The following is a 25878-nucleotide window of genomic DNA, read 5'->3' on the forward strand; positions in this document are numbered from 1 at the left end:
CCAAACGAGAGCGTTTTCAATTTATCCAAATGTCTGTAATGTTGAGCAGAATATGGTTTGCTGGAGGTCGAACTTAAACAGATTTTTATTTTCAGATTGCGCACAGGATGCACAAACAATGGTAGTGAACTTTGCCGGTGAGTAATTTTTTCGATAATTTTTCTGCACCTTTGTGGGGAGTACAGGCTCAGGGTACAGGGTGATACATGAACTACAACTTTTTAACCCAAGGAGATTAAGAAAAATGAATGTACCATTCATGTCGTCTTTTTTTCGGGGAACTAACAATGCCATCAACTGCATTCCTCTATCTTCTTTTGTTTTTGAGTTATAGGCCAAAATTTAAATTTGGGCGATTTCAACTTTGGTCATTACCTCCGTTTCTGTTTGTGCTAGGATGTTGAAATGAAGACACAATACTGACATTTTTATGATAGAAATGTAGCGTACTATAATTTTTTCCTACAGGTTTATTTGCTGAGCTATAACATAAAGTTGTGTTTTTTCTTATGAAAACATTAGTTCAAGATGACTTAGAAAGAATTGCCATTTTTTTACCGTTACAGAAATATATCATACATCACTCTCAGTCTTTCTGAGTTATTTTAAACTACTGTTTTCTTAAGAGAAAATACATCTTTAAGGTATAGCACAGCAAATATACCTTTTGAAAAAAATCATTGTTCGCCACTGGATTGCCATCAAAGAAGTGTCTGTATAATGTTTTCATTTCAACATCCTAGCTTTAACAGAAACGGAGAGAATGACCGAAGTTGAAATTTTAATTTTGACCTATAACTCGAAAACAAAAGAAGATAGACTGATGCAGTTGATGGCATTATCAGTTTCTCGAAAAAAGACGACCGTAATGTGCCATGCATTTTCCTCTATCTCGTTGGGTTGAAAAAGTTGTAATTCAGGTATCACCAATTTTGCTCACCCTGTACAATTAAATGGAATTTTGAAACTCATTCTCTACCCACTTCCATGATATGGATACAAAATGTTGTAGACTCCATGAAATATGATGTCCAAAACTACGCATTCGATAAAAACGTTAAGAGGGGTGAGCAAAACCCTTTGATTTTGAATGGAAATGAAGGGTATTGCGATAACTTATTTTGCAGATCGTATCGATTACTATCTGACCCTAAAATTTTGCTTAAAATTATCCATCGATAATAGAATAACAGCAAAAATAGTGAAAGAGGCAGAGTGGACTTTATCTCGAGAATATTCGTATCCTACACTTTTAAAGGTATTAAGTAGTTATGTTGTCAATTGTTTGTCCAAAAAAAGTATTATATTAATTTTTGTTCCAAAAAGTAGAGGGTCAATGTTTTTGATTTACATTAGTCTACGATGATTTTTTAAGAACGTTAAAAATGTGCCAATGTGATTGTAAATTTGTAGTAGAACTAAAATGGTGTAAAACGTAGACGAAAGGGTGAAAATGATAATTTTACGAAATAACGACTCTGAGCGAACAGCAGAGGCTTTATTTAACGAAGAATGCATCCGTTGTGTAGAGTCATTCGGGGCAACTGTGCGCACTTTTGCCTTTCAAGCCTGTTTCAAATGTTGAAGCTAGGAAAATTAAAACATATTCATAAGATAGAGAAGTTTCTAATCTATAAGAAAACATCAAAAAGCAAACAAACAAAAACGTTTTCTTTCCGCAAAAAAGAATTTAATAGAGAAAGTCGGAGTGCGTTCACATGCCCCGTATTGCGGGTAAGTGTGCGCACGCTCACGGAGTAAGTGAACGCAGTGCTTAGTGAACCACACAATCAAAACAAATTACAAAATTATTGTCAATACAGAAGCGCCTTTTTACAAGCAGTGCATTATTGTTCGTGCCACAATTCTTGGTGAACACAACACTTGATACATTCCCCTGTTGGTGGCTCTTCATATTTTTCTGAACAAATAGGACAATATTGATCGAGTCTTAACCAAGAAAATCAACAATGACATAATTTATTCCTCACTGAACTAATGCCCATATAATGAATCTATGCGCACACTTACCCGCGCACACTTTCCCCAGTAAGCCAAAATTTGAATTGACGTTCTTATAGAGTTGAGCAGCTAAGAGAACCTAAAATTTTTTATTATATATTTAGATTAATATGCCCATGATCGAATAAAATATTGTTTAACACTGAGGGACACTGAACTTGGACCTGGCAGAATGTGCAGAGATGCTAAAAATTAACAAGAAAACTAGTGAATTTGATTGATTGCAAATAAAAAGTTAAAGAAACGTGGCACGGCGCACTCCTATGAAAAACTAATATGGCGATTCTGCGCCCTTGCTCCACCCAAATGAACCCCTCTTTCATACATTGCATAGTCGAGATATACGCACTGCGCACACTTACCCACTGCGCTCAGTTACCCCGAATGACTCTAACTGGTTCCCAAATTTGACGCTTCTGGTTCAGTCGAATAGAAAAAGATAGTGCATGAAAGAGACGAAGTTAGGGACGTGGCTGTCTTAGGTCACGTAGCAATGGATCCGACCTCTAGTACTAGGAAATTGTCCGATGTATCTGGTGCTTCACGCATCCTGATGATGATCATTCAAACGCGACACGTTGCAACTTCTCTCCATTCGTCGGGCGTAACGTCCGACGTAAATATGTCAATCATTAGCCGCAGCGAAAACGAGCACCTTGTACGAGGGCGAAACTCCAACAAACAAGAATTTTCGTGTAGTTGAAAAACTTTCGAGAAGAATTGAAGCGTGAAGCGTTCGTTCCCCCTCGCTTTCCTCAATTTATGCCGTCAAACTTCGCTGTTGGTGCTCGAAAAATAATAACGTAGAATCCAAGGAGGAGATCTCGGTCCGTCTCGAAACTTGATTTCGTAATTAAGAAGGCAGAAAGTTTTTTACCGAAGGAATTGTATTCGATTCCGCTTTAATGAGATGTCATTACGTTCGGCTATTTTTTTCCGTCGGTTTTATGCCAATCGACGACGTATTGTTGGATTAGTTGGGGTGTCCAAGAAGAATGGGAATTTGAGAGATATTTCATATTTTAGGGGGCTGAAATGTTGAAACTGAGATCACTGATTCCTGGTGCCAAAAAATCACTAATTTTTTTTTCTATTGCTACCTGTTATAACGTGCGTTCAAAAAAATTCGTCGTCAAGTAGGCTATGGAATTTTGTAGGTTGATTTTCTGTGACTGAACGTAATTCTTTCCTTACATCACACTCATCAGTCATCACAGCCAAATGTAAACATTGATGACATTAACCTATTTATCGTAATTTTGTATGAAAAGGCAATTTCTCAGAAAAAATTACTTGCACATTCAATAATGATCTATTAGCATTTTTTCATTGAATTAGATTACAAGAATCCAAATAATCTGAGGCGATTGGAAAAATTAACCTGAGTTCATAAGTCAAAGACATGAATCTTGAACGAATCGAGTATTATGGTTTTTGTACTTACAACTATGTGAAAAGGTTGTACCTATTACAGTAGGTAATAGAAATAAATCACACTAAGAACCTCAGAATATGTTTATTTCTCAATGAATAAAATATTGAATTGACGCTGACAGTGAAAATCCATAACCAGAGGCAGTCTCTGCCATAACTGAAGAAACTGAATTATAGGATTTTCATTACAATGAGTTTCAAGTTTAAGAGTTCTATATAATTAAAGTAGCTGTTGAAAATGTCCTCCTCTTTGCTCCAAACACTTCTCACATCTTCTTTTGAGAAATGAGCCGGTCAGAGGAAAAGTGGTATAAGTCACAAATTCCGATTTTTGAGTTATACCGATATTTGGGTACCAAAGGCATTGATAGGTATGGAAAATTTTGTTAAGAGGAAAAACATTAAATGGGTATAACTCGGTCAAAACGACGATTTGACTCATACCACTCATAAGAAGAATAATATGCAACCTTTGGTACCCAAATATCGGTATAACTCAAAAATCGGAATTTGTGACTTATACCACTTTTCCTCTGACCGGCTCAAATTCAAAGACATTATTCAATATAAAAGGATCATCGTTAATTAGATGAATTTTTTCAATGATTCTAGTCTTGAGTTCGTCCAGATTAGAAATAGGTGATTGAAAGATAGAATTCTTCAAATGAGGCCATAAGAAGAAATCACATGGTGTAAGATCACACGATCTTGGAGGAAATTCATTTTCAGTATTGAGGCTAATGAGTCGATCCTGAAAAATATTCCTTAGTGTAGCCAATGTTTCTACAGCTGTGTGTGCTCTGGCTCCATCTTGTTGAAAATAACTATATGACCATTCTTCGAAATTTAATTCAGCTATAAAAGGCATGACAATATCCTCTTTATAGCGTTCTGCTGTTAAAGTTCCGTCAAAGAAAATAGGTCCAACAATTCTTCTCTGACTGATATCACACCAAACTCCAATTTTTTGAGAATGAAGTGGTGTCTCAATGTAAAAATTTTCCGGTTTTTGACTGCTCCACATTCTCATATTTTGGGAGTTGACATATCCAGAAAGATGAAACCAGGCTTCGTCGGAGAAGAAAACTTTATTCAGGTTATCGATGAATTCGTTTAGAAACCACTGACAGAAGGCCATTCTACGAGGGTAATCAACATCTTCAATCTTCTGATAACATGTCAATCTATAAGGATACAAATTGATGTCTTCTTTCAAAATTGTGTGACATGTACCAACAGAGACTTCAGCTAGTTGAGATAAAACCCGAACAGAGGTTCGTGGAGCTTCTGTCATCACATTTTCGATTAACTCGGGTGTTCTCTTCTTTGGTCGACCACTTCCTTTTTTTCTTTGAACGCTACCTGTTTCACGAAAAACGCTCACACATCGCGAAACAGTACTCTGGAAAGATTGGTAATCTACAGCAACGTTGGGATACTCGATCCTGAAGTCGCTGAGACATTTCTCATTAGAATATTTCCACTCGCCTTCTATTTTCTCCCCATTTCTGAAGTAGGATTCAATAATAAATGCTTTTTGTACGTCGGTAAAAACCATCTTTATTATTTGCTGATAATTTTAATTTAACAACAATCCAAAACGCTAACTTGACAGCTAACCTGTAATAATAATAGAGCACAAGCTAAGAACTACGTTTAGATACGCAATATCGACGTTTAAAATTCCATAGCCTACTTGACGACGAATTTTTTTGAATGCACGTTATTTCCTGGAAATTTCTATAGCCGAAACCCCTATGTACCTAACGTATTTCATCGATTTCTTCTGCAGCCCATACGCTCCTGTGTTTGTGCAATGAATACCTAACTAGCCATTTGTTTACCTCGGCGCAATCACTATCATATTATAGTTAATACCAGCGTTTCGAAATAGTGTATCAATCTGTTACGTTGTCTTCAATTTGGCCCCCGACAGGTTCGGCGCAATATTGATTGCACTTTTGTTGTCCAATATGAGCACACGAATGCTTCCTGAATATTTGATGGTACACTCTGTGACGGACGTGCTGAAAGGCGGTCGTTAGTTCCGAAGTATAAGGAAGACTTTCGTGATGCATATAAGCAATTTATGGAGAATTAATCACGGTAAATTGAAATACGAAATGTCAGGTCGAGAGGTTTTGAAAAATGATCTATTCTCACATATTTCTCCGAATGTCAATAGGACGTTTCGTGACAGGTTGTATGCGTGATAAACTATTAATTCGGCTGCTTTCGTGGATGACTCGATCGATTTTACATGTATAGACGGTGTGGATTAGAAGTGGAACGTCTAAACAGGTAGCATATGGTGGATTTCCGGAAGATTGTCGTACTTGAAAAGGCGGACATATACTTTTGTACGTTTGAAATGTGTAATTTCAAATAAATTTTTAGAAAACTCCTTCGGAACCAACTATGATTATCATGCAATCTTTATGTTTCGTTTCCTCGATAAAAATTGTCAGGAATGTCTCAGAATCGAATTAAAAACCACGTCATTGGTCATTTTCAATTGTGAATGCCCAGGCCAATTTTACACCCATAATCAGAATATCCCTTAACGGGAATCTCCTACCCAGAAACTGGGTTGGACATATGAGGATATTGAATCAACTGGTCTCAAAACTCTTGGCAAAACCATCGGATGAAATGCCAATTATTTTCGATTTCGAAACGGTCATAGCTGACCGTCCTAGTGCAATAAGTTTCGTAAATCGTTTGGACAAAAAGTCATCCACGTGGTTCACTGATGGATCAAAATCAGAAAGAGGCACCGGCATTGGCGTATATGGACCTAAACTGAGGATCTCTAAAGCCCTGGGAGATGAACCCTCTATTTTACAGACCGAGACACTGGCTGTTTACGTATGCGCCCAGGAGTGTCTTAAAATGAACCTCAAAGGTGCACATATCTATATCACAACGGACAGACAGGCCACGCTGACGTCCCTGGAATCACACTGCCAGGATCTCTGCTGACATGGGAGTGGCGTAATACCATAAAGCAACTGGCCAGAGACAACTAAGTGACTCTACCAGGGAACTGTGGCGGTTGAAGGAAACGAGAAAGCCGATGAACTTGCAAAAAGAGCATCAAGGTTAATACCTGCTGGACCTTACCTTATCTGTGAGCTTGGAAAATACCAATATAAGGCAGCAGTCCAACAATGGGAGTTGAACAACAGATAAACCCTCTGGAGAAACACTCCTGGACTACTGAGTCAAAGAAATTCGTGATGATTCCAGCGACCTACACCAGAAGACTGCTAAAGCTGTCACGAGCTGAGCTTCGGGTGATGGTGGTACTGCTGACAGGGCACTGTCGGTACAAATATCATTTCTACTGTATGGGGAAGTCAACAGATGAGATTTGTAGGCTCTGTGGATCAGAAGCAGAAACAGCTGAACACATGATATACAAGTGTCCAGAGCTGGCGGACCACTCATATGGGGAAACCGGTCCTGGATACTCACGAGGTAACGGCTAAGGCTCCTAAGGTCAGTTTTATCAACACCATTGACGACCTCCTTGGGTTCCTATTGACATTGCTGAGTTGTTGTGTGTTGATCTTTCAAAGGCTTTCGACACCGTTGATCATGGCTTGTTGCTTGAGAAGCTGTTTTACTATGGAGTGAGGGGCATTCCACTTAAGTTAACTGCCTCATACTTATCTGAGAGAGAACAACTGGTTACCTGCTTGAATGAGCAATCCACCAACTGAAAAATCAAGATAAGGTTCCCGCAGGGTTCAGTGCTGGGCCCAATCCTTTTTTTGATCTTCATTAATGACCTGATCTGGAATATAAGTTTTTATGGAGCTGTACTGTTTGCTGATGATACCTCTGTTATGCTGAGAGGTAGAAGTGTGGACGAGATACGAACTAAAGCGAGGAAACTACTGGAAGACATCGGAAAATGGTTTCAGGCGAATAGACTGAAAATGAATGAGAGCAAGACACAGCAGCTCACGTTTTCCCATGCATTGGATAAGAGAACCTCCGATAAGTCCTTTTGGAATCTGGACTTGGCTGGAGGACCAACATTGATGCACTGGTAGCAAAACTGTCAGTAGCTGTATATTCCATTCGACGGGTGAAAATGTGTACAACATATGAAATGGCCAGGCTAACTTATTTTGCCAACTTCCATAGTGTGCTCTCCTACGCCATTTTTTTTTGGGGTAGTTCATCGGAAGCGCAAAGAGTGCTGTTACTCCAGAAGAGGGCTATAAGGGCTCTTTTCGGCCTTGGACCCAGCGACAGTTGTAGAGAGGCATTCAGGGCTGGGGCCATCTTGATTATCCCGAGTATTTTCATATCGTCCACACTGAAGTATGTGCATGCTAATATCAGGAATTTCCCGAGGAATATGCAGAGGCATCCGTATGGAACAAGAAATAGAACAGCCTTAGTAATACCCTTTCATCGTCTGGCATCATCACAGCAGTTTGTTGATTACTGGGGAGCCGTTTTGTACAATTCGATACCGGATACTATAAAACGGTTGAATGCTACGAGATTCGACAGGGATAAAAAGGACTCTGTGAAGACAACTGTATATAGCTTGAAAGAATTTTTGGACCGGCCTTCATTCTTTCTTACATGAATAAATGGATCAAGAATGTTTTCTTAGTTTCATGTGTAATTGTGGTACTAGTCCTTTACAAATTCATTTACATGTTTTTGAATACTACTGTTTTTGATTTTTTTCTTTGACGTTTTCTGTATCTTGATACCGAGAATTATTAAAATGACTTTAGCCTTGCGGCTTTCACACTCCTCTCCAGAGGAAAATTCACTTATCCCAGATATCTCAGATATCAAAAGGATTAAGCTCTGTTGGAGCCCTTTCCAGGTTTTCGGGCTCGTGGTGGTGGTCGGGATGGTCTTGATATCTTTCAGCTTCCACTGTCTCCTGATTTGCTCCTCGAGAACTCTGTACTTTGAAATTTTTTTAGTGTGCCTATCTAGTAGGTTGTCATTATTTGGAATCGCCACATCGATGAAAAGTGCTGTGTCCTCATCCTTATTGAGCAATATGAGGTCTGGTCTATTGTGGGTTATTTTCCGGTCTGTGAGAACCGTGCGATCCCAGTAGAGCTTATGATGTTCATTTTCCAATACAGCATCCAGATGGTAATTGTAATAAGGAACCTTTTTTGAACTTAGAAGTTGGTGTTTTAATGCCAATTCTTGATGAAGAATCTTGGCAACAGCATCATGTCTATTTTTGTACTCCTTGCCCGCGAACTTCTGACATCCCCCGGTGATGTGCTGGATAGTTTCATGTGTCGCACAGCCATAACGACAGCTATCGTCCGCCACTGAGGCATCCTTGGCGATATATTTCATGTAATTTCTTGTTGGAATCACCTGATCCTGGATGGCGAGCATGAAGCCCTCTGTCTCAGGAAACAACCTTCCGGAAGTCAACCAGTAGTTCAACGCAGATATGTCGACGTAATCATGGTTGACGTCGTTCTGGTGCCTTCCATGCAAAGGTTTGCCAATCAGTTTCCGCATTTTACTCTCTGCAGAGTGTTCGACGGTTTCCAAGTGATCCTGTTGTAGCTTTAACGGTGTAGAACTATCAACCACACAAACTACTCGATGGAGTTCGTACGAAGCAGCCTTGCTCAGGAAATATTATAATTATTATTATTATTATGAATGAGTAGGGTAGAGAACAAAAGATCTACATGGTCGCTGTTCCCGAAAGGCTAATCGAGCTTTTTGATGATGCCGTTTAATATGGGGTGTCCCGTTAGAAGGAACATTGCTTTTGGGCTCTCAGAAATTAACTGTTTATAAGAAGAGTTCAAAGTTAGATATTCCTAATGGCTAGAAAGTAACTCGATGAAATGGATCGAAAAAAATGCGGGCAAATTTTCGAACGTATTTCAGGACCCTCTTTCGCAGCCTCCCTTGTTATTCACCGACCGAATTTCGGGCGTATTTCTGCTGACCATCGATAAATTCGCGTCCAAAACGTTCACCGTCCATTGAGCTGCAGCTGCCTCCCGCGCCAAAGCCGGGACGTGAATTTCGTGGATTTTCCCGGATTCCTTTTTCGACGAATACCGGAGTCGTGTCCGTCTAAATAGGAGATGAAGTCCGGTATACAAAATGTTGGAGGCCTCGCCGGTCCGCAGCAGGGCCCTTCACAATAATGTGGACTTAATCCGATTTCGTAAGGCCCCGGCGCTTTTCGCCAGAATGAACACCCATTAAAATTCCCATAATAATGCCCGCTTCACACGCACACGTAGGGTTAGTTGTCGGGCCTTTTTCACTGTTAAGAGTGCCGAATTACTAAAATGCGATGGAAATTGAATTAACGAGGTGTTTTTTCATTAATAATTGGCGGGCCTACATGTTGCCTGTATTGATTAAATTCCGGGATTAAAATTTAGCTGTTTAACGTTTTACGGTTTGGGTATTAGCAGAGCGGAGGGACGGGGTTTACAGCAGTTTACATATAAAGGGTCAGTCTTCAAATATTGAGTGCCACCAATATACAAAACTTGTTCGATGTACCCTTTAAGCAATAATATATCGAAGTGGATACTGGCGCCTCGTGCTATGAGGCAGTGCCTCACCAATAAATCAAGACAATTAGACCCATTTATCGGATATCATTCATATTTCATCATCGCTCATCAGTAACATTTCGTTTTCTTTTCATCGTTTGCATTCGAAAGCATTCATGGCAAAATTTTGCTTCAAAACCATAAAACCATACGACCATGGCTCCCTATGGGACCATAAAGTCTCTTCATATTTCATATATTACATTTCATCATCTCATGAACCCAGCATCCATTTCTCTCCCACATTAGGAAGAATTTCTTGGAGAGATTGAAGTGATTTAACAAAATGAAAGTCTTCGAGTGTGGTAACATCGAAAAGTAAGGAAAACAGAAGCCTCAATTATAATTTAATGGTCCATTGAAATTTCAACTCTCTGTATAGGTTAAGTGTTATACAGGTGAGTCTTTTTTTAACAGTAGATTCTTGAGTTCAAAAGAAACACTTTTTCCCCCACCATTTTTTTTTGGTTCGGCGATGATAAAAAGATATAGTTTTATTAGATATACTTTTATTTTACAAAACACTCAAATATTCATTCAAGATAGCATCCAATTTAGTTTCAAGAGTTGGGTTCTTTGAATTTTTGGTATTTTCATGGCAGATAATGGTCATAATGAGAACACTGGAATGCATGGGTGATATTTGGGTCCGAAAAGATTCATCAGATAAATGAAAAACTTCATTCCAAAATTCATTTCATTCGATAAAACGGTTTGTGAGATGTTGTGAGAACTGAAAATACAGTTTTTTATGGCTTGTCAACAGCCTGAAGCTCTTAAACCGAGCCGATTCGGAAAAAATGATAAAGGAAAAAAGTGTTTGACCTCAAGAATCTTCTGTTGAATATTTAAACGAATCAAAAACTCACCCTGTATAAAGTATTTCTGATTCACATGAAACTGAATTTACCTACATTGAATACGTCTGATATATGTAGGTATTGTATTGTAGATTTTGGAATGAGCAGCCCTCAATTCTAAGTAGCACTCATAAAGCAGAATAAATCCTAATTCATCTGAAATATTCCTTCTCATTAAGAGGAGTTTACACTTCAAACCACTGGACCATATAAGGCGTAAAGGGGGAAAGACTACCAGAATGTGAGGTGTTGCCAGAACACTTGAACGATAAGTTACGAATATTACAATAGTTTCCACTTTCTTCGAAAAGATGGCAGTCCCTTTTCAATTTTACCAGGATACGAATTGTAGCCAATGGCGAGACTTTTCAAGAAATTTTTTCACGTGGGATTGCATAGATGAGATAATTTCACCTCGGAAAGTTACTAACATGAATCTGTTCCTCAATTAAATTTTTGTTTATTTTTTCTTCGTTTGACGAATACAGAAATTTCTGACTTTCCGAGATGACGAACTGATTGAATTGAATTATAATGGAAACCCCATTTAAATTAGTGGTTTCTGAGTAAGATATTCATTTCCCCCTTTTGAACAGACCACTAAAATGGTGTAGAACCATCTTAAGTGTCCAATTTCTACTTGAAAAATTCGTGAGTTCATAAGATGAAAAAGACCTACTATAAAACAAATCTGAATCACATAGCACCTCAGTAATAATAATAATAATTGATTTTTTTGCAGTTATTACTAAAGACATAGTAATATTTTCTCGATATGAAACATTTTTCGACTCCACGCATCGCGTTGCTTCATAATATACTTCAGCTTGCAGTAATTACGGTGGAGCAAAAGGGGAAATGAAACTGAAATACCGTAAACACAAACGAAACACAGGTATAATTTGAGACGTGGGGGTTTCAACGCTGCAAACTCCAAAATTAATACAACTTCCCCATTCGGAATCTGTATAATAAGAATCGTTCCATGTATTTGAACAGAAGGATAGTGTGTCCCTTTTCCCAAGTCCTGCTCGCCAGGATGAGAAATATCTGGAGCATATCCCCAAGCACATTACGTCGGGCGAAATGTAGAGACATCAGATGTGGAACGAACCTGATTTGATTTTCGGTCGAGGTTGCCTGCCAGACGGGGGGTTTGGGGAGGGAAGAGAGGTGAAGATGAATACGCAACGTTCGCCCTCTCATCAATGCTTCCAACCTTTGAATTATACCGGTATACCATTCCTAATGTATTTAGGGTCAGCATATCTAATTTAGCCCTTTCATTGTGTTGTATTCTATGATGTTGCTGTAGAGTTGAAATAAGATTTGCATGAGAAAACGCAGGATTCTGCCTGTTACGGTTCTGAAGGAATTCACATTTCACCCCTCTTAAAACGATAGATATCTAGTTTTTAGTTCTTTTATCTTTTTTCAAATTTGTATCAAATTATTGACAGTTCTGGTGCAGACACATAAGCTGACAGTATTGGTTGCCAAGTTCTTGTTGATTTCAAGATAATATCAAGAAATTTTATGCTAGTACCAAGATTTCTTGTCAAGGAAGCAATGAATCTTGAAATATCTAACTATGAATACACTAAAACGTCTTTATTTGTGATGAAGATAACATGTTTTAACATAATATACCTATTTATTGCACATATTTTCTGCTAGAAAAATGTAAATGTAAAATGAATAATGTTGAAACTCCAATGGGAATCTAGATTTGCAATTTTTACTTCTAGATATAAACTTTTGTCCACCTTAATCTCGAAAATATAACAAAATTTCTTTTTGTCAGTATTGCTACTACTACTACCTATCTTTCATTGTTGAATTGCAGCTTTTCCTCTTACTGCGCTTTCGCAGCTAAGTGTTCAGATTTAGATTATCATTTTTAGTAGCTCTAGTTTCACTCATCACTTTATATTTTTATTAAACTTTGTTTCTCTCTATTGCTTGTTTGTGAATATTCTGAGTCAGAATCGGAGACGAAAGGCTCAGCAAACATTTTGATTGCTGAATAGTCAATGTCACTTATGGTAAAATAAGACTACCACTTTGTTATAATCAAGTGTAGGTATAGAAAGAAGTTGTAAATCAGTTCAGAGCCGATTGGAAGGGTGATGACGTAGAAGGTGGCAGAGATAAGTTCAATTGACAGAACTGGGTCCACTAGCAGTAGCGTATCGATAGACAATAGTGATAGGTGAAGTTTAAAATAAGATAATTCAGAATAACTTAATTTTTTGTGCCAAAACGTTGTTATTTCTTAAATTGCACAGCCTGATTATATGATAGATACGCCAATGCGAGCTTGTGTGACGTAGCGTGTGGAGATACCGAAGAGAGCCTTCTATTGAGCCTTCTTTCTGTATTTTCTTGGTAATAATAACCTCACTCAACTAAACAGGGTGAAGAGTGAAACTGCATTTGGGGTAGAAAAGCTACCCCTAAAGTTTGTGAGAAACTAACAACTTTTCAGTGAAAGAAATTTATCAACAACTTGGTATATAGGCTGGAATTATCTTCGATCTAAATTTACCTAGTAGGCGAATAGATGAACCTCATCAAAACTTTTTTGATTGCCTTCTCGCTCTCATAGAATTTCTGCTAAATTTCATTTCAATCAGTTTTCTGGTTTTTAGGAAAAAGAGTGAAATTTGCTGAATCAAATCAGGGGCCGCCCAAAAATAATTTATATGAAAGTCTCACACTATTTTTGGTCAGGCATCATCCTTGAGCTTTTTTCGCTTGTATTCCTTTATACCCTATAGGTAACGAAATGAAAGTCTTTATCCCCTAAAGCCCTGTAATCACCAGAAATTAATTTGGACAGCTGCAATATCTTGCAAGTAAATAAACTGATTTGGACACAAAAAACATTCATTCAGGAAATAACCTGATCTACTATCACACTTTTTCCATCTGCAACACCGCTCGTTGAATAATTCCAGGAACTCAAATTCTTATCAGAACTTCCGATCGACATGACTTTAGTCGTTTACTTATTCAATAAAACGAAACTTTGGCACCGGCGCTCCGCCACCAGACCGGCACATAAAATAACATGCCCACTTTCGAAATGAAAGTGAGTAATTAAACCCCCATAAAAAAGAAACAGCCCAAAATCGAAACGACATGGGGGTGGTTGGCGGGGACACGTAGGGGTACTAAATTACAGAGACGTCCATCAGAACGACGCCTGTGCGTTTCCTTTTTTGACGCACAACGCACACGGCCATCCAGTGTACAAGCAGTCTCCCTTCGTTTTCGAAGGGTTGCAGGGTCCGAATAATCCGATTCTGCGAAATGACATAATGATAATCCACAAACCTGGACAGGAGGCGGAATGCTTTAACAAGGAAAAAATTTTACATAATTGAAATATGTCCGGTTTTTTTGGAATAGAATAAAAAAACGGTTGCACTGAGGAAAACGAAATATCGAAATTTATTATCAGAACAGTTACTCTTTCAGGATATGTATCACATTAAGCTCTACGATGATTTTACTGGAAAATACGCTATTCGAAAGTTGACGAAAATTCCGAAAAAGATGGGGTCAGTTACAATTTCGTCAAGAACAAACGGTTGCAACGAGGAAAATGAGATCTCGAGATTTATCACTAGAAGAGTTGCTCTTTTAAGATATGTATCACATTAAGATCTACGATGATTTTTCTGAGATATACGCTACTCGAAACTTGACCTACGAAAAATTCTGAAAATAATGGACCCAATTGGAAAATTGACAAGACCAAACTAACGGTTGCATCGAGTTCGATAAAATTTCGAGATTTATTTTTAGAAGGCTCTTTTGGAATATGTATCAAATCGAGGTCTGAGATTATTTTTCTGACAAAATCGCGTGTCGAAATTCAAAAAAAATGGGGTCAATTCGTCAGTACCAAACGGTTGCATTGAGATAGATGAAATTCCGAGATTTATTGAAACAAGAGTTGCTCTTCTAGAATATGTATCACTTTAAGCTCTGCGATGTCGAAATTCGACCAAGTTCCAAGATAATTTCAGCCTATACAACCACTGAATATTTTTTTTCGAAACCTCTTACTTTTTGCCATGAATTACAATATACGTGAATTTGAAATGAATCAAAATATAAAAATTTATTTTTCAAAAAAGAAAACAGTTTCTTACGAAACTAATATCAGTGGTGTTTTTTTCTACCCCTTGCAATCATAAGGGAAAACCACCGAATTCATTTCTCAACTCGCTTCCATACTATGTCTGTTCCATTTTATTTCTGGCAGTTTTTTGCTTTCTATGAAAAAATTCAAGGTTGATTTCAGTGGCTATTTTCATTTCAGTAGGATGCTGAAAAAACCTCGGAAAAAACACTATTTTTGACAAGGTATCAACCCTTAAATTTTTCCGCAACTATTCATCAACTCCAATCTGAGTATGAATTAAATCCAAATTAACTTTCTTGTTTTTTTTTTATAAGTGATATATCTCGATTTCGATGTTACATTTAATTTTTTTTAGTATTTTGATGGTTTAAAATTAGAACATTCCTTTAAAACGTAATTTCACATTGAGAGCTTGAGTTTTATAAACTTGCAACAGGCTAGATGGGTCTTCCTGTACTCCCAACACATGTTTTATAATACTCAATAACGAACGTTCCACGTCACTATCAGCGTAGCATGAAAAAGTGAAAACGAACGTCCCAGTCAGTCAGAAGAGATCTCCCCTCGTCTGGCTGTCGTCGATAAGAGGGGAAGGGGGTGAAACAACGGTCGTAAAACGAGAACTAAACTACTCCAAATCTGAGGGAATACTTACAAAATTGGGCAAGTCGAACGGGCTCGACCTGACCACTTCAAGAACCTGCACCATATGGACTGCCGTTTACTTACAACCCGCGAAAACAACGTATATATACGCGACCGACACTTTGTGTGGAATCGGTGGATGGCAACAACGCAACAACCCTCGCGCTTGACGTACGCACCCTTCGAGCGAACCCAGCGATCTGACAAGCCGAGGTGAGCGGTGTACGAGGGCTGTAGCGACGCAGCCAATGGCACGCGTCTATCGCACGCACTTCTTATGGCCATTACGCTCAGGCATCGATCGGGTAGGTGCAATGAGATGTGCAGTTTAGACGGAGTGTTTAGCGACCTGAAGATCCTCGCACATAGCAGCCCGAACACCTGAACCGAAAGGGATGCGGGTTTACGATGAGTTGTACGGTATTTTGGGCGTGCATGTGCTGCGCTATGTTCACGCGTGATTAGAGCCTATGTGCGGTCGCTTGACCGTTTTTGAAAAGTACCCGTGGAATACCTGGTTACGGTCGAAATCAGATTCGACATAGTTTGTGTAATGCTAGAGGGAGAGCCGTGAACGATTCATTGAACCAGCATTATACAACGAGGTTAACCCGCAGTTTCGTTGCCCAATAGATTCGTGAAAAAACGTTGCATTTGTCAAGTAACCCTACCTGATATGGTTTTTTTTTAACCTAAAGTATTAATGCAAATGTTTATGTCAACAGTATGGGGAGTCCGGAAGAGTTGAACCCCTTTCCACTCTGAAGCCACTCAGGTTTTATCTGTAAATGGTAGCAACTAATTTTTTTTGCATGAAGATATCATGCCCAAATAGGTAACGATAGATAATAGTAAAGTGATGGTGAGATGAACATTTTGAGCTGAGCAATTCTTTTTTCACGAACCGAAAATTGGCTGATGTCTCCTTAACCCATGGGAGAGTTGAACAGGGGGCGAGAGACACTTGACCATAAGTTTGTTTATCAGGAAAAACATTGAAAGAAAACAATTTCTAATGACCATCGATTGTCTATGTCAAGGTTTTTATCATCAGACGTTTCAGCGTATGGAATAAACATTTTCTATTTCAGAGTCACTCTCACTTATTTTCGTGATGTTTTCTACTTTTTTGGACTTTTATATATTTTTTATAGTTATTTCTTTTATTCAATTTTCTTTTTTTGATGCAAACTATTATCTAGCTCACTTATTATGTGAAGTCTCCCGCACTCCTTTTTAATCTCATCAACAGATGTTTTCTTGAAACTTTTACTAGTATTAAAAACGCTCATCATTTGTAAAACAATATCAATCAATGAAAGCAATAAAACTAAATAACACCATGCAGCTATTAAACTTTTCAGGCAGTGTAACAAACAAAAATTATTCAATTTTTTACATCCAAACAACAAAATCATGTTCAACCCTCTCACTCCCGAACTGTTCTGATGGCAGCCTAAATGGAGCCGCCACTAGTTGTGCCTTGTTACGATTATGTCTCAAGCTATTAGTTCAAATCTCTTACCTGAGCAAGTCTCCCGAACTCCCCCTACAACTGATTGACTAACGGTCGACGATAACTCGAACATTGAAGAAAAGTAGAGGCATTTTTCTTTCAAACTGGAAAACACTCTCCCGTTTGAAGTTTTTTCAGAAACGTCAGGACAGTGGTAAGTTTGAGCATTGACTGTTAACCTAGTCCTTATACTGCTTGCAAAGGGCATGTAACGGTCATGGACGTAATACCTCAATAGATTCGGTTCCAAATTTTCAACATTCAATACTAGGTATAACCGGGGCAAGTGAATAAATGGACAGGCAAGCCTGAGCAGTGAGCAAGTCTCCCAGACTCCCCCTACTTTGAAGGATGAAAGTTAACACTGCATCAATAAAATTCAGCGCCGTTTATGAAATGGTCATGGATTTTATTCACCAGAGGATGCATATGTATGTACCAGCAAAGTCGTAGAGGCTGATGTGTTATTACTTATTACATATATAACCCTAGCCTTTGTGCTTTATAATTATCCAGAAGAAATACTTAAAATTGGGTTTCCATCCACAAATTTCATCACTAAATTTTGGTCGAAAGCTGTCCAAGCTGAAAGGATTATCTGCGTTATCATGAGAGAGCAAAATGCTCGTTGAATTCTGTTTGCACAACCACCTAACGCATCTTGTTCGAAGAAACAGAAAAACTCACATGTACTAAAGGAATTCAAATGAACCAGTCTGTTGTAGTTGTGCCATGATATCAGACACCCACGTAAACCGATTCTGCTAGCAAATCGCCCGACTCTACAGCGAAACGAACGAACAAATCGATGGAGGTACCGATTGATACTGATTGGAGTCGATTGCTCCTCTAAACGTGATTGAAAAAACGGGGGATTATTTTTAAACGCATGTTTATATCGGTCGACCTTCAAGCGGATGAGGTATGCCCGTCAAATCAAATGGAGCGTCATCCTTTGATCTGCTTCATCAAGGTGGGCGAGGTGCAGGTGGAAGTGAAAGTTCAATTGGGGTTGGTTGCGAGACGAGTTGATGTTGTTGTCAACGAGGAGTGGGGAATGCACGTTTTGAGTCTAGGAAAAGGGGAAATATATGTCTGTCAATTACGAGAGTCCTACTTTTTCTACTGTGTCTGTGCGGTGAGCGATGCTAACTGTTGTGATGGGATAAATTTACTAAACATTCTTCAATCGGCTCCAAGAAGATTCGATTATCGAATTGGATTGAAAATTTGGAAAACTTTGTCTCAAACATCAACCAATTTTAATATCGATTCAAAATCCCTGCTCCATGCAGCATTTCGATTCCTCTGAACAGTCTAAACCAAGCTGTACAGAAGCTCTCGCTTATATCCAACGGAAGCATGCACATGTACACTTCAGGAAGAGATTGATTTATTACCTCCCAAACTTCCATCATCCGTACTCCAATCTGAAATTTATTAGATAAGTCATCATCCAGAACATTAGGGCACTGACCAAAAGCGAAGAGTCTGGCAGGTCCCTCGGTCGGTGTATTGGAAATTTATGGTCTCGGAAAAGGTTTATGTCTGTATTTTAGTACATGCACGCATATATTCGGATAATACTGATGTCAGTACGATGTTTAGAGAATATTAAGCCCCCACTCTGGAATCCATTAAATTCACTTTACGGCCGTGCTTGCATAACCGTTAAATTTTATTAAAGTAATTTGGTTTAGGAATATAATTAGGATTTTATTATTCGAGATGGGTAGGCTGCTCAAGGTGTTTAGTCGATATTTTTCAGACATTCTGTTGCTGATGCTCCCGCTACAAATGAGGGTTTCGGAGCGGGGGCGGATCAGAAATTAATGAGACATTATTTTGGTTTCCCATTTCTACGGGAGCACGGATATGGAGTTTCGACGCTTCAATGAACCGTTAAGTTTTGAGCTTGCTCGATTATGTGCGAATGGAGGTGGAATTTTATGGGATTTATTCACAGAGGTACTCACATTCTTCATGGTAAGATTTTCAAGCTTCATTATTTTTTTCACAGACTGGGAAATATATAGAGTCATTCGGGGTAACTGAGCGCAGTGGGTAAGTGTGCGCAGTGCGTATATCTCGACTGTGTAATGTATGAAAGAGGGGTTCATTTGGGTGAAGCAAGGGCGCAGAATCGCCATATTAGTTTTTCATAGGAGTGCGCCGTGCCACGTTTCTTTAACTTTTTATTTGCAATCAATCAAATTCACTAGTTTTCTTGTTAATTTTTAGTATCTCTGCACATTCTGCCAGGTCCAAGTTCCGAGTCCCTCAGTGTTAAACAATATTTTATTCGATCATGGGCATATTAATCTAAATATATAATAAAAAATTTTAGGTTCTCTTAGCTGCTCAACTCTATAAGAACGTCAATTCAAATTTTGGCTTACTGGGGAAAGTGTGCGCGGGTAAGTGTGCGCATAGATTCATTATATGGGCATTAGTTCAGTGAGGAATAAATTATGACATTGTTGATTTTCTTGGTTGAGACTCGATCAATATTGTCCTATTTGTTCAGAAGAATATGAAGAGCCACCAACAGGGGAATGTATCAAGTGTTGTGTTCACCAAGAATTGTGGCAAGAACAATAATGCGCTGCTTGTAAAAAGGCGCTTCTGTATTGACAATAAACAGCATTTCTCTAATATTGTAACATTTCGATGACATTATTTTGTAATTTGTTTTGATTGTGTGGTTCACTAAGCACTGCGTTCACTTACCCCGTGAGGGTGCGCACACTTACCCGCAATACGGGGCATGTGAACGCACTCCGACTTTCTCTTTTAAATTCTTGTTTGCAGAAAGAAAACGTTTTTGTTTGTTTGCTTTTTGAGGTTTTCTTATAGATTAGAAAATTCTCTATCTTATGAATATGTTTTAATTTTCCTAGCTTCAACATTTGAAACAGGGTATGGCTTGAAACGCAAAAGTGCGCACCCTTGCCCCGAATGACTCTAACTTTGTTCAGGAAATTCAGAGTAAAGTTTTCTTGGTCCGAAATGCTTTGACATTGCTAGCCAACGCAAAAAATTATTTTGACGAGTAAAGTAGAGAGGAGCAACCCTACGTTGTACCCTCAGGAGGGGTAAAGTTCGTCTTTTTGAAAATTTTTCCCCTGCTACAACAAAAAAACCCACAAACAATTCGAATCTAACGCAGCGTGGTCAACGGCATCTAAATTCTATATTCATGCGTTTCCTAAAACATCAGATATTCATCCCTGAAACTCCACACATCGAAAATAGATTGAAACAAAGCGCCCCCCTTCATTTCCGTGGAGTAATACACCCTTTCAACTCCGATATCCTCAGGCGTCACTTTTTTCATTTTTCGACGATTCGTATGCGGCGTAGGCCGATTTCACGGTCTTGATAAAGATAAAACCAGCCACATTCGATAGTAAAACTCCGAATACTCGCCAGCCAGGTGTCTCAGACGCCGGAAGAATGCACCCCACATGGCAGAGGAGAAGCGTCAGTCTTCATGAATGGACTCTCGTACACTCGTACCCGCTATCATTTCGTTTTCGTGTCAGTCGAATATAAAGCCAGGATATCCGAAGGATGGTGGCCTTACTTGTAGGTTATACAGTTTTATAGCTAATCTAATAAGTTTTAACATGAACTATTCCGCTTATTGGTCACGCACGCCCAAGACTCCTGCGTTTGGTCGGCTAATAGCTGTTGTTTTGGAGGTTCCAATTTTACGGTTTTAGGTGAGAGGTTAATGTTGTCAGATTGAATTTTTCGATAGGGGATTCGTGTTGCGTGGAAAAACACTTAGGTGATGAAGGTGTGGAGCATATCTCGGAACTTTCGTAAATGTATTACTTGTGAGGCTTGTTTTTATGAACTATATGATCAATCACAGCAGCATATTGGCACATCGTTAAACCGTAGTTGAGGAGTCAAGCATGCGATATGGTGTCAAGTTTATATCAAAGCACTGGGCTCCTATGTCATCGACTTAAAGCTGATAGGAGACTACCGTAGAAAAATTAATGTAATTGACAAGAACGACAACGTAAGAAGCCAGACCTTTTCCAAACGCTACTTTCTGGCCCAGAACATTTCTGTTACGTGGAAATTTGGAGTAAGACGAAAGAGAAGACTCTGTTGAGATCTTCCAAGGAAGGTTCACTCGAAACAATTTCATCGTAATTTTAAAGGTCCAAGATAGACAGAATGCAGGACGTCTACATCACAGAAGACGTAAATTCGCTGAAAGATGGAGGACATGGACGTGTCATACAGAAGGAGGAATTTGGATCTGTCTCTCTGTTCGTAATACTCCCTCTGTGCTTACATTGGATTTTGAGACATTCATGGCGATAATCCTCGATGACTTTGCAGGTCGTGATGGCCATTTATCTTATCAGGCTTATCGGAATCATTTTAGCTGGAGAACAGATCAATATTTGTGCAGTATGGTGGTTCAGTATGCCAATCCATTATCAATCCTCTATTCAAATAGTTTTTTGGAACTTATCTCTCGTGTTTTGTACCATTGAAACGATCGATAGAAAATTCTGTGTATCCTAAATTACTTATAACATTGGTTTGAATGACCCATTCAATGAGGCTCGAACAGAATATAAATTCTCTTGACATTGCAAGGGTGAGAAGTTGAGATCTCAATCCTCAGTCCTGTTTTTATAGAAAGGCATACTGTAGGAATTATGGTATAAGGGGTTACTGCTTATGGAAGAGGTCATTTTTAGTCTTTATCAGAGGTATCAAATAGTTATATCTGACCCCATCTTATTCGGAATTTTCTGGGGGTAGATCAAAATGTGGTACATTTTCTAAAAGATCGACTTCTTCCAGAAGTAAATAACAATCCTTGCTTTTCATACGATTAGATTTTGCTCAAATTATGATCGTTCCCTTACCTAACCCTAAGACACGTGTATAAAAAGAACTGTTTCATTCGTGTTGCATGCCAATTCATCAATACCGGTTAAACAAATATGTTCCAATTTGTTTCAAACTGTTCTGCACTGAAACAAAATTGCCCAACCTTCGTGGGTGCATATAAGTGAAGGCAGGACGTCCTTGTGCTCGAGTTCCCAGCTTGAATTTCTAGCCATTTCGTGATTTATATTCCGGCTACCCCTTCGAAAAAGGGATGCCGTCCCACGTGCCGGTGCCCGAGGGGGAGCGTTTAGGGGTTAGTGACCTACTGCTTTACTCTTGAATGAGTGGATCATTCGCGGATTCTAGCGGGGTGAGAGCACAGAGGCCGCCTTGCATAACACCGTCTATGAAGGGGTTTTGAACGTTCCGTTGAATACGTATGCAAATGCATACGAGGGACTAGGTACAGATGAAATATTCATCAGAAAGTGTCCGACCGAACACTGGTCACCGGGCCAAATGACTCGTTGTATTATCTCGGACATATCGAAAGGATAAATTATGGAATTGGGAGTGCAGGGCTTTGTTTCGATCGTGACTCCGTATGTGGTTATTGTGATGGGGATGCTTTCGAAGTATACAAGGGCATAGAGACGGTTGCGTGGAATTCAACAATCTGAAAAAATATTTACAATACCCTAAGCATATTGACCTGAGACAACATAATTGAATATCCTTGAATATTCTTGTACAAAGGTTATAAGAAGAGTCATTAGAGAAATACACTGCGCAAAAAAATTAACGCATATTATGGAAATCTCAAATTTATTCTACAACTGAAGGTGTTCTCAATGATGATAATTATTTTTATCAGAATTATGCATGCATATGTTATCCACATTCAACGGTTTTCTTCAATACAGATGTTTTTTCCCAGCAGGAATAAAAAAAGATGATTTTATCAGATTTTGAATGTATTGGCTCCATTCTAAAATCAGTTGTTCTCGATCAATGCTAGTTTTTCTTTCGTTCGATTTTCTATACTCGATCGCTATACAACGCGAAACACGCAATTTGACCCAAGAGGAATGTGCCCAAGCGGTAGTTTTGCGAGAAGATGGGTGGACATACACAAGAATTGCAGAAAGGTTTGGAGTTTCCGATACAAGTGTGTCCAGAATGTTGCAGTGATTCAGGGAGACAGGTATGAATGTCCGAAGACCAGGACAGGGTAGACCACGGGTAACAACTGCCATTCAAGAACGTTACTTGAGAATTTCTTCGTTGAGACAACGGTTTGCAACCGATCGTCCTCCTTCAAATTCAGCTTGAGCAAACTCATGAGGTGCAAATTAGCACTCAGGCCTCGTGTCGCAGCAAGAGGCCCAGCTCTTACCCCAGCCCATCGAAGGGCGCGTTTGGATTTTGCGAGAGAGCATATCCATTGAGAAGAGGCCGAATGGGAAAGAGTTCTCTTCACAGATTAGTCTAGATTCTGCCTCTACCATTGTGATCGACGTTCCCTTGTATACAGAGGTCCACATGAAAGATATGCTCAGTGCGATTTCCTGAATACTACTGGTTTCGAGGGAGGATCGATTATGGTATGGGGTGGAATATCTTTGACTGCTCGCACAGAACTAGTGGTCGTTGATAATGGAGCTAAGAATGCTGATAAGTTTATAAGGAACATTCTTGAAGAGCATGTAGTGCCATTTGCCCCATACATTGGTGAAAATTTCATTTTTATGGACGATAATGCCAGTCCCCATCGTGCGCGCATCGTTGAAGTCTCTCGAATGGAATGGCCAGCAAGAAGTCCAGATCTCAATCCGATTGAGCAGGTTTGGGACAACCTCAATAGAAGGCTGAGAAGTTCAGAAAATCATCCAGCTACTCTTAATGACTTGGGAATCCAACTCGGAGAAATCTGGGAAGGATTAGATCAGAACATTTTTGAAATCACTCATTTTGAGTATGAACCGTCGTTGCCGAGCTGTAATTAACGCAAGGGGTGGAAATACCAAGTATTGAATCACTTATCAGCATTTCAGTATTTTGAAAATTGTTCATTTCTCTTCTTTCACATAAGAATCGGTGAAATCCTAAATTTTTCTTCCATTTAATGTGTCTTGTGTCGTTCAAAACCCTCCCGAGAGAACATAAAAAATAAGTTATAAAGTCAATGTAGAGTTAACTTTCATTAAAATTGAGATTTTCAGAATGTGCGTTAATTTTTTTGCGCAGTGTATTTTCATTTCTATGACTATATTTTCTACTGGCATACTCCCTGTGGGGATTGAAACTATTACGGGATCGACAGATCCTAGTCCACAGGGATCGCATGTCCTTCGTAGATACACTCATTATTGTCGAAATAATTGTGGCGTTCTCCCCCTCATCCGAAGGGTTCAGACAGTCGAACGCGACGTTTTAGCCTTCAAACTGTGGATGTGTAACAAAGCAACCATATGGCTTATTAGTTTAATTGCGACTATGGCACATTCGACAACTTCTGGGGGCTGTTGGGATGCAAAAACAATATACTCGTATCTGTTCAACTGTCCCAGTGAGCCCAAACTTATGAGATTGGTATAATGACGTCGTTGTACTGAGAGGTTTTTGAACTTTAGATCAGCTTGGACCTTTGTTTTGCCATACTGATATTTATTTTCTGTTCATGGTTTCCTTTGCTTTGAAAATGGACGAAATATGGGAGTTTGTCTTGTCTCTGTATGAGAAAACATTCATTTTGCCCTCTTCCACTCATCAGATATACAGAGTTAGTAACAAGTAACGCTTAAATGCTTAGACAGGTCAATTTTCATCCCAAATTAATCACATTTCGGTATTGTAAACAGAGATCAAATAAAGTAAATCTATCTAATGCTTGAGTCCAGCACGCTCTAGGAGTTTTTTTGAATGGCAATCAGTGGCGGTTCAGAAGTGATGTTGGGGGGCACAATTTTATATTTGAAGTTCTGTGAGGTGTTTTTTGATATAAAAAGCTATATGTTTGAATGAAAACTACTTTGAAGTATTTTTCTCTGGTTCTCACGGAGAAAATCTAGCAAGAAAACTGAAATTTTCTTCGAGTTCGGTTCAACCGTTCTGTCTTGACGAATTTTAACTGACTCCATCTCCTTCGGCATCTCCTTCCACACGCGTTTTGTGCTCACAAAACAGAACCGTACTTTTATTTTGTGATCAGGATGTTGGTTTACGTCTGAACATTGTTTGGAGTCAATTGATATCAAACCATATACATGGTCGAATTTCAATTTTGCTTAGTAAAGTAAAAAACTTGATTTTGGAAAATCCATTTTATTTGATAAACAGTTTTTCACCACGCAATAATTTCCGAACGACATTTTGAGGTTTTACCAAGAAAATACACAACAAATTTAATAATCAGCTAATTAGAGACAAACAAAAAGCAGCACAAGGATCAAAACTCCTTTGATCAAAATGGCCATCTGGAATCTTATAAAATTTCCTACGTTCGTGCCCTCAACTTAATATTTTAGTCTTAGGATATTCGTAACACATTTGAAACACGAGATGGCGTTCATATCGCTTTAGTCGCATCTTTTCCAATTTTCCTAACTCTATAATCTTCGATCCATTTAACAATCTGGAGCAACTTCGTAACGCTTCGCTGGATATCTGAACCACTTCTTCCCAAAGTTTCATTGATTGAGTAGAATGCTTGAGAGGAGTACTAGCTTTTCTGGGATTTTTCTCTATTCATTTCTATGAAACTCTTCATTCTTTCAATTTCTTCTG

General features: G+C 38.8%; 1 protein-coding gene across 9 annotated transcripts in view; it reads right to left on the reverse strand.

Annotated features, from left to right (window-relative positions):
• Window positions 1-25878, reverse strand: part of LOC123314911 (CUGBP Elav-like family member 4) — a 550340-nt gene that overhangs the window by 81767 nt on the left and 442695 nt on the right. The window contains exon 1 of one of the 9 annotated variants that reach the window (XM_044900370.1): window positions 17914-18102. The exons of 7 other annotated variants lie outside the window; for them this stretch is intronic. Coding sequence is in view for 1 of the 2 variants with exons in the window: in XM_044900368.1 (XP_044756303.1) it covers window positions 15721-15774 (54 nt within the window). In the remaining variant the exon portion in view is untranslated. Of the gene's footprint in view, window positions 1-15720; window positions 15957-17913; window positions 18103-25878 lie in introns of those variants that run through there. One more of the 9 variants, XM_044900368.1, reaches the window with a different exon arrangement.

The sequence above is a fragment of the Coccinella septempunctata genome, chromosome 6 (assembly GCF_907165205.1).
Source record: "Coccinella septempunctata chromosome 6, icCocSept1.1, whole genome shotgun sequence".
NCBI classification, from domain to species: Eukaryota; Metazoa; Arthropoda; class Insecta; order Coleoptera; family Coccinellidae; genus Coccinella; species Coccinella septempunctata.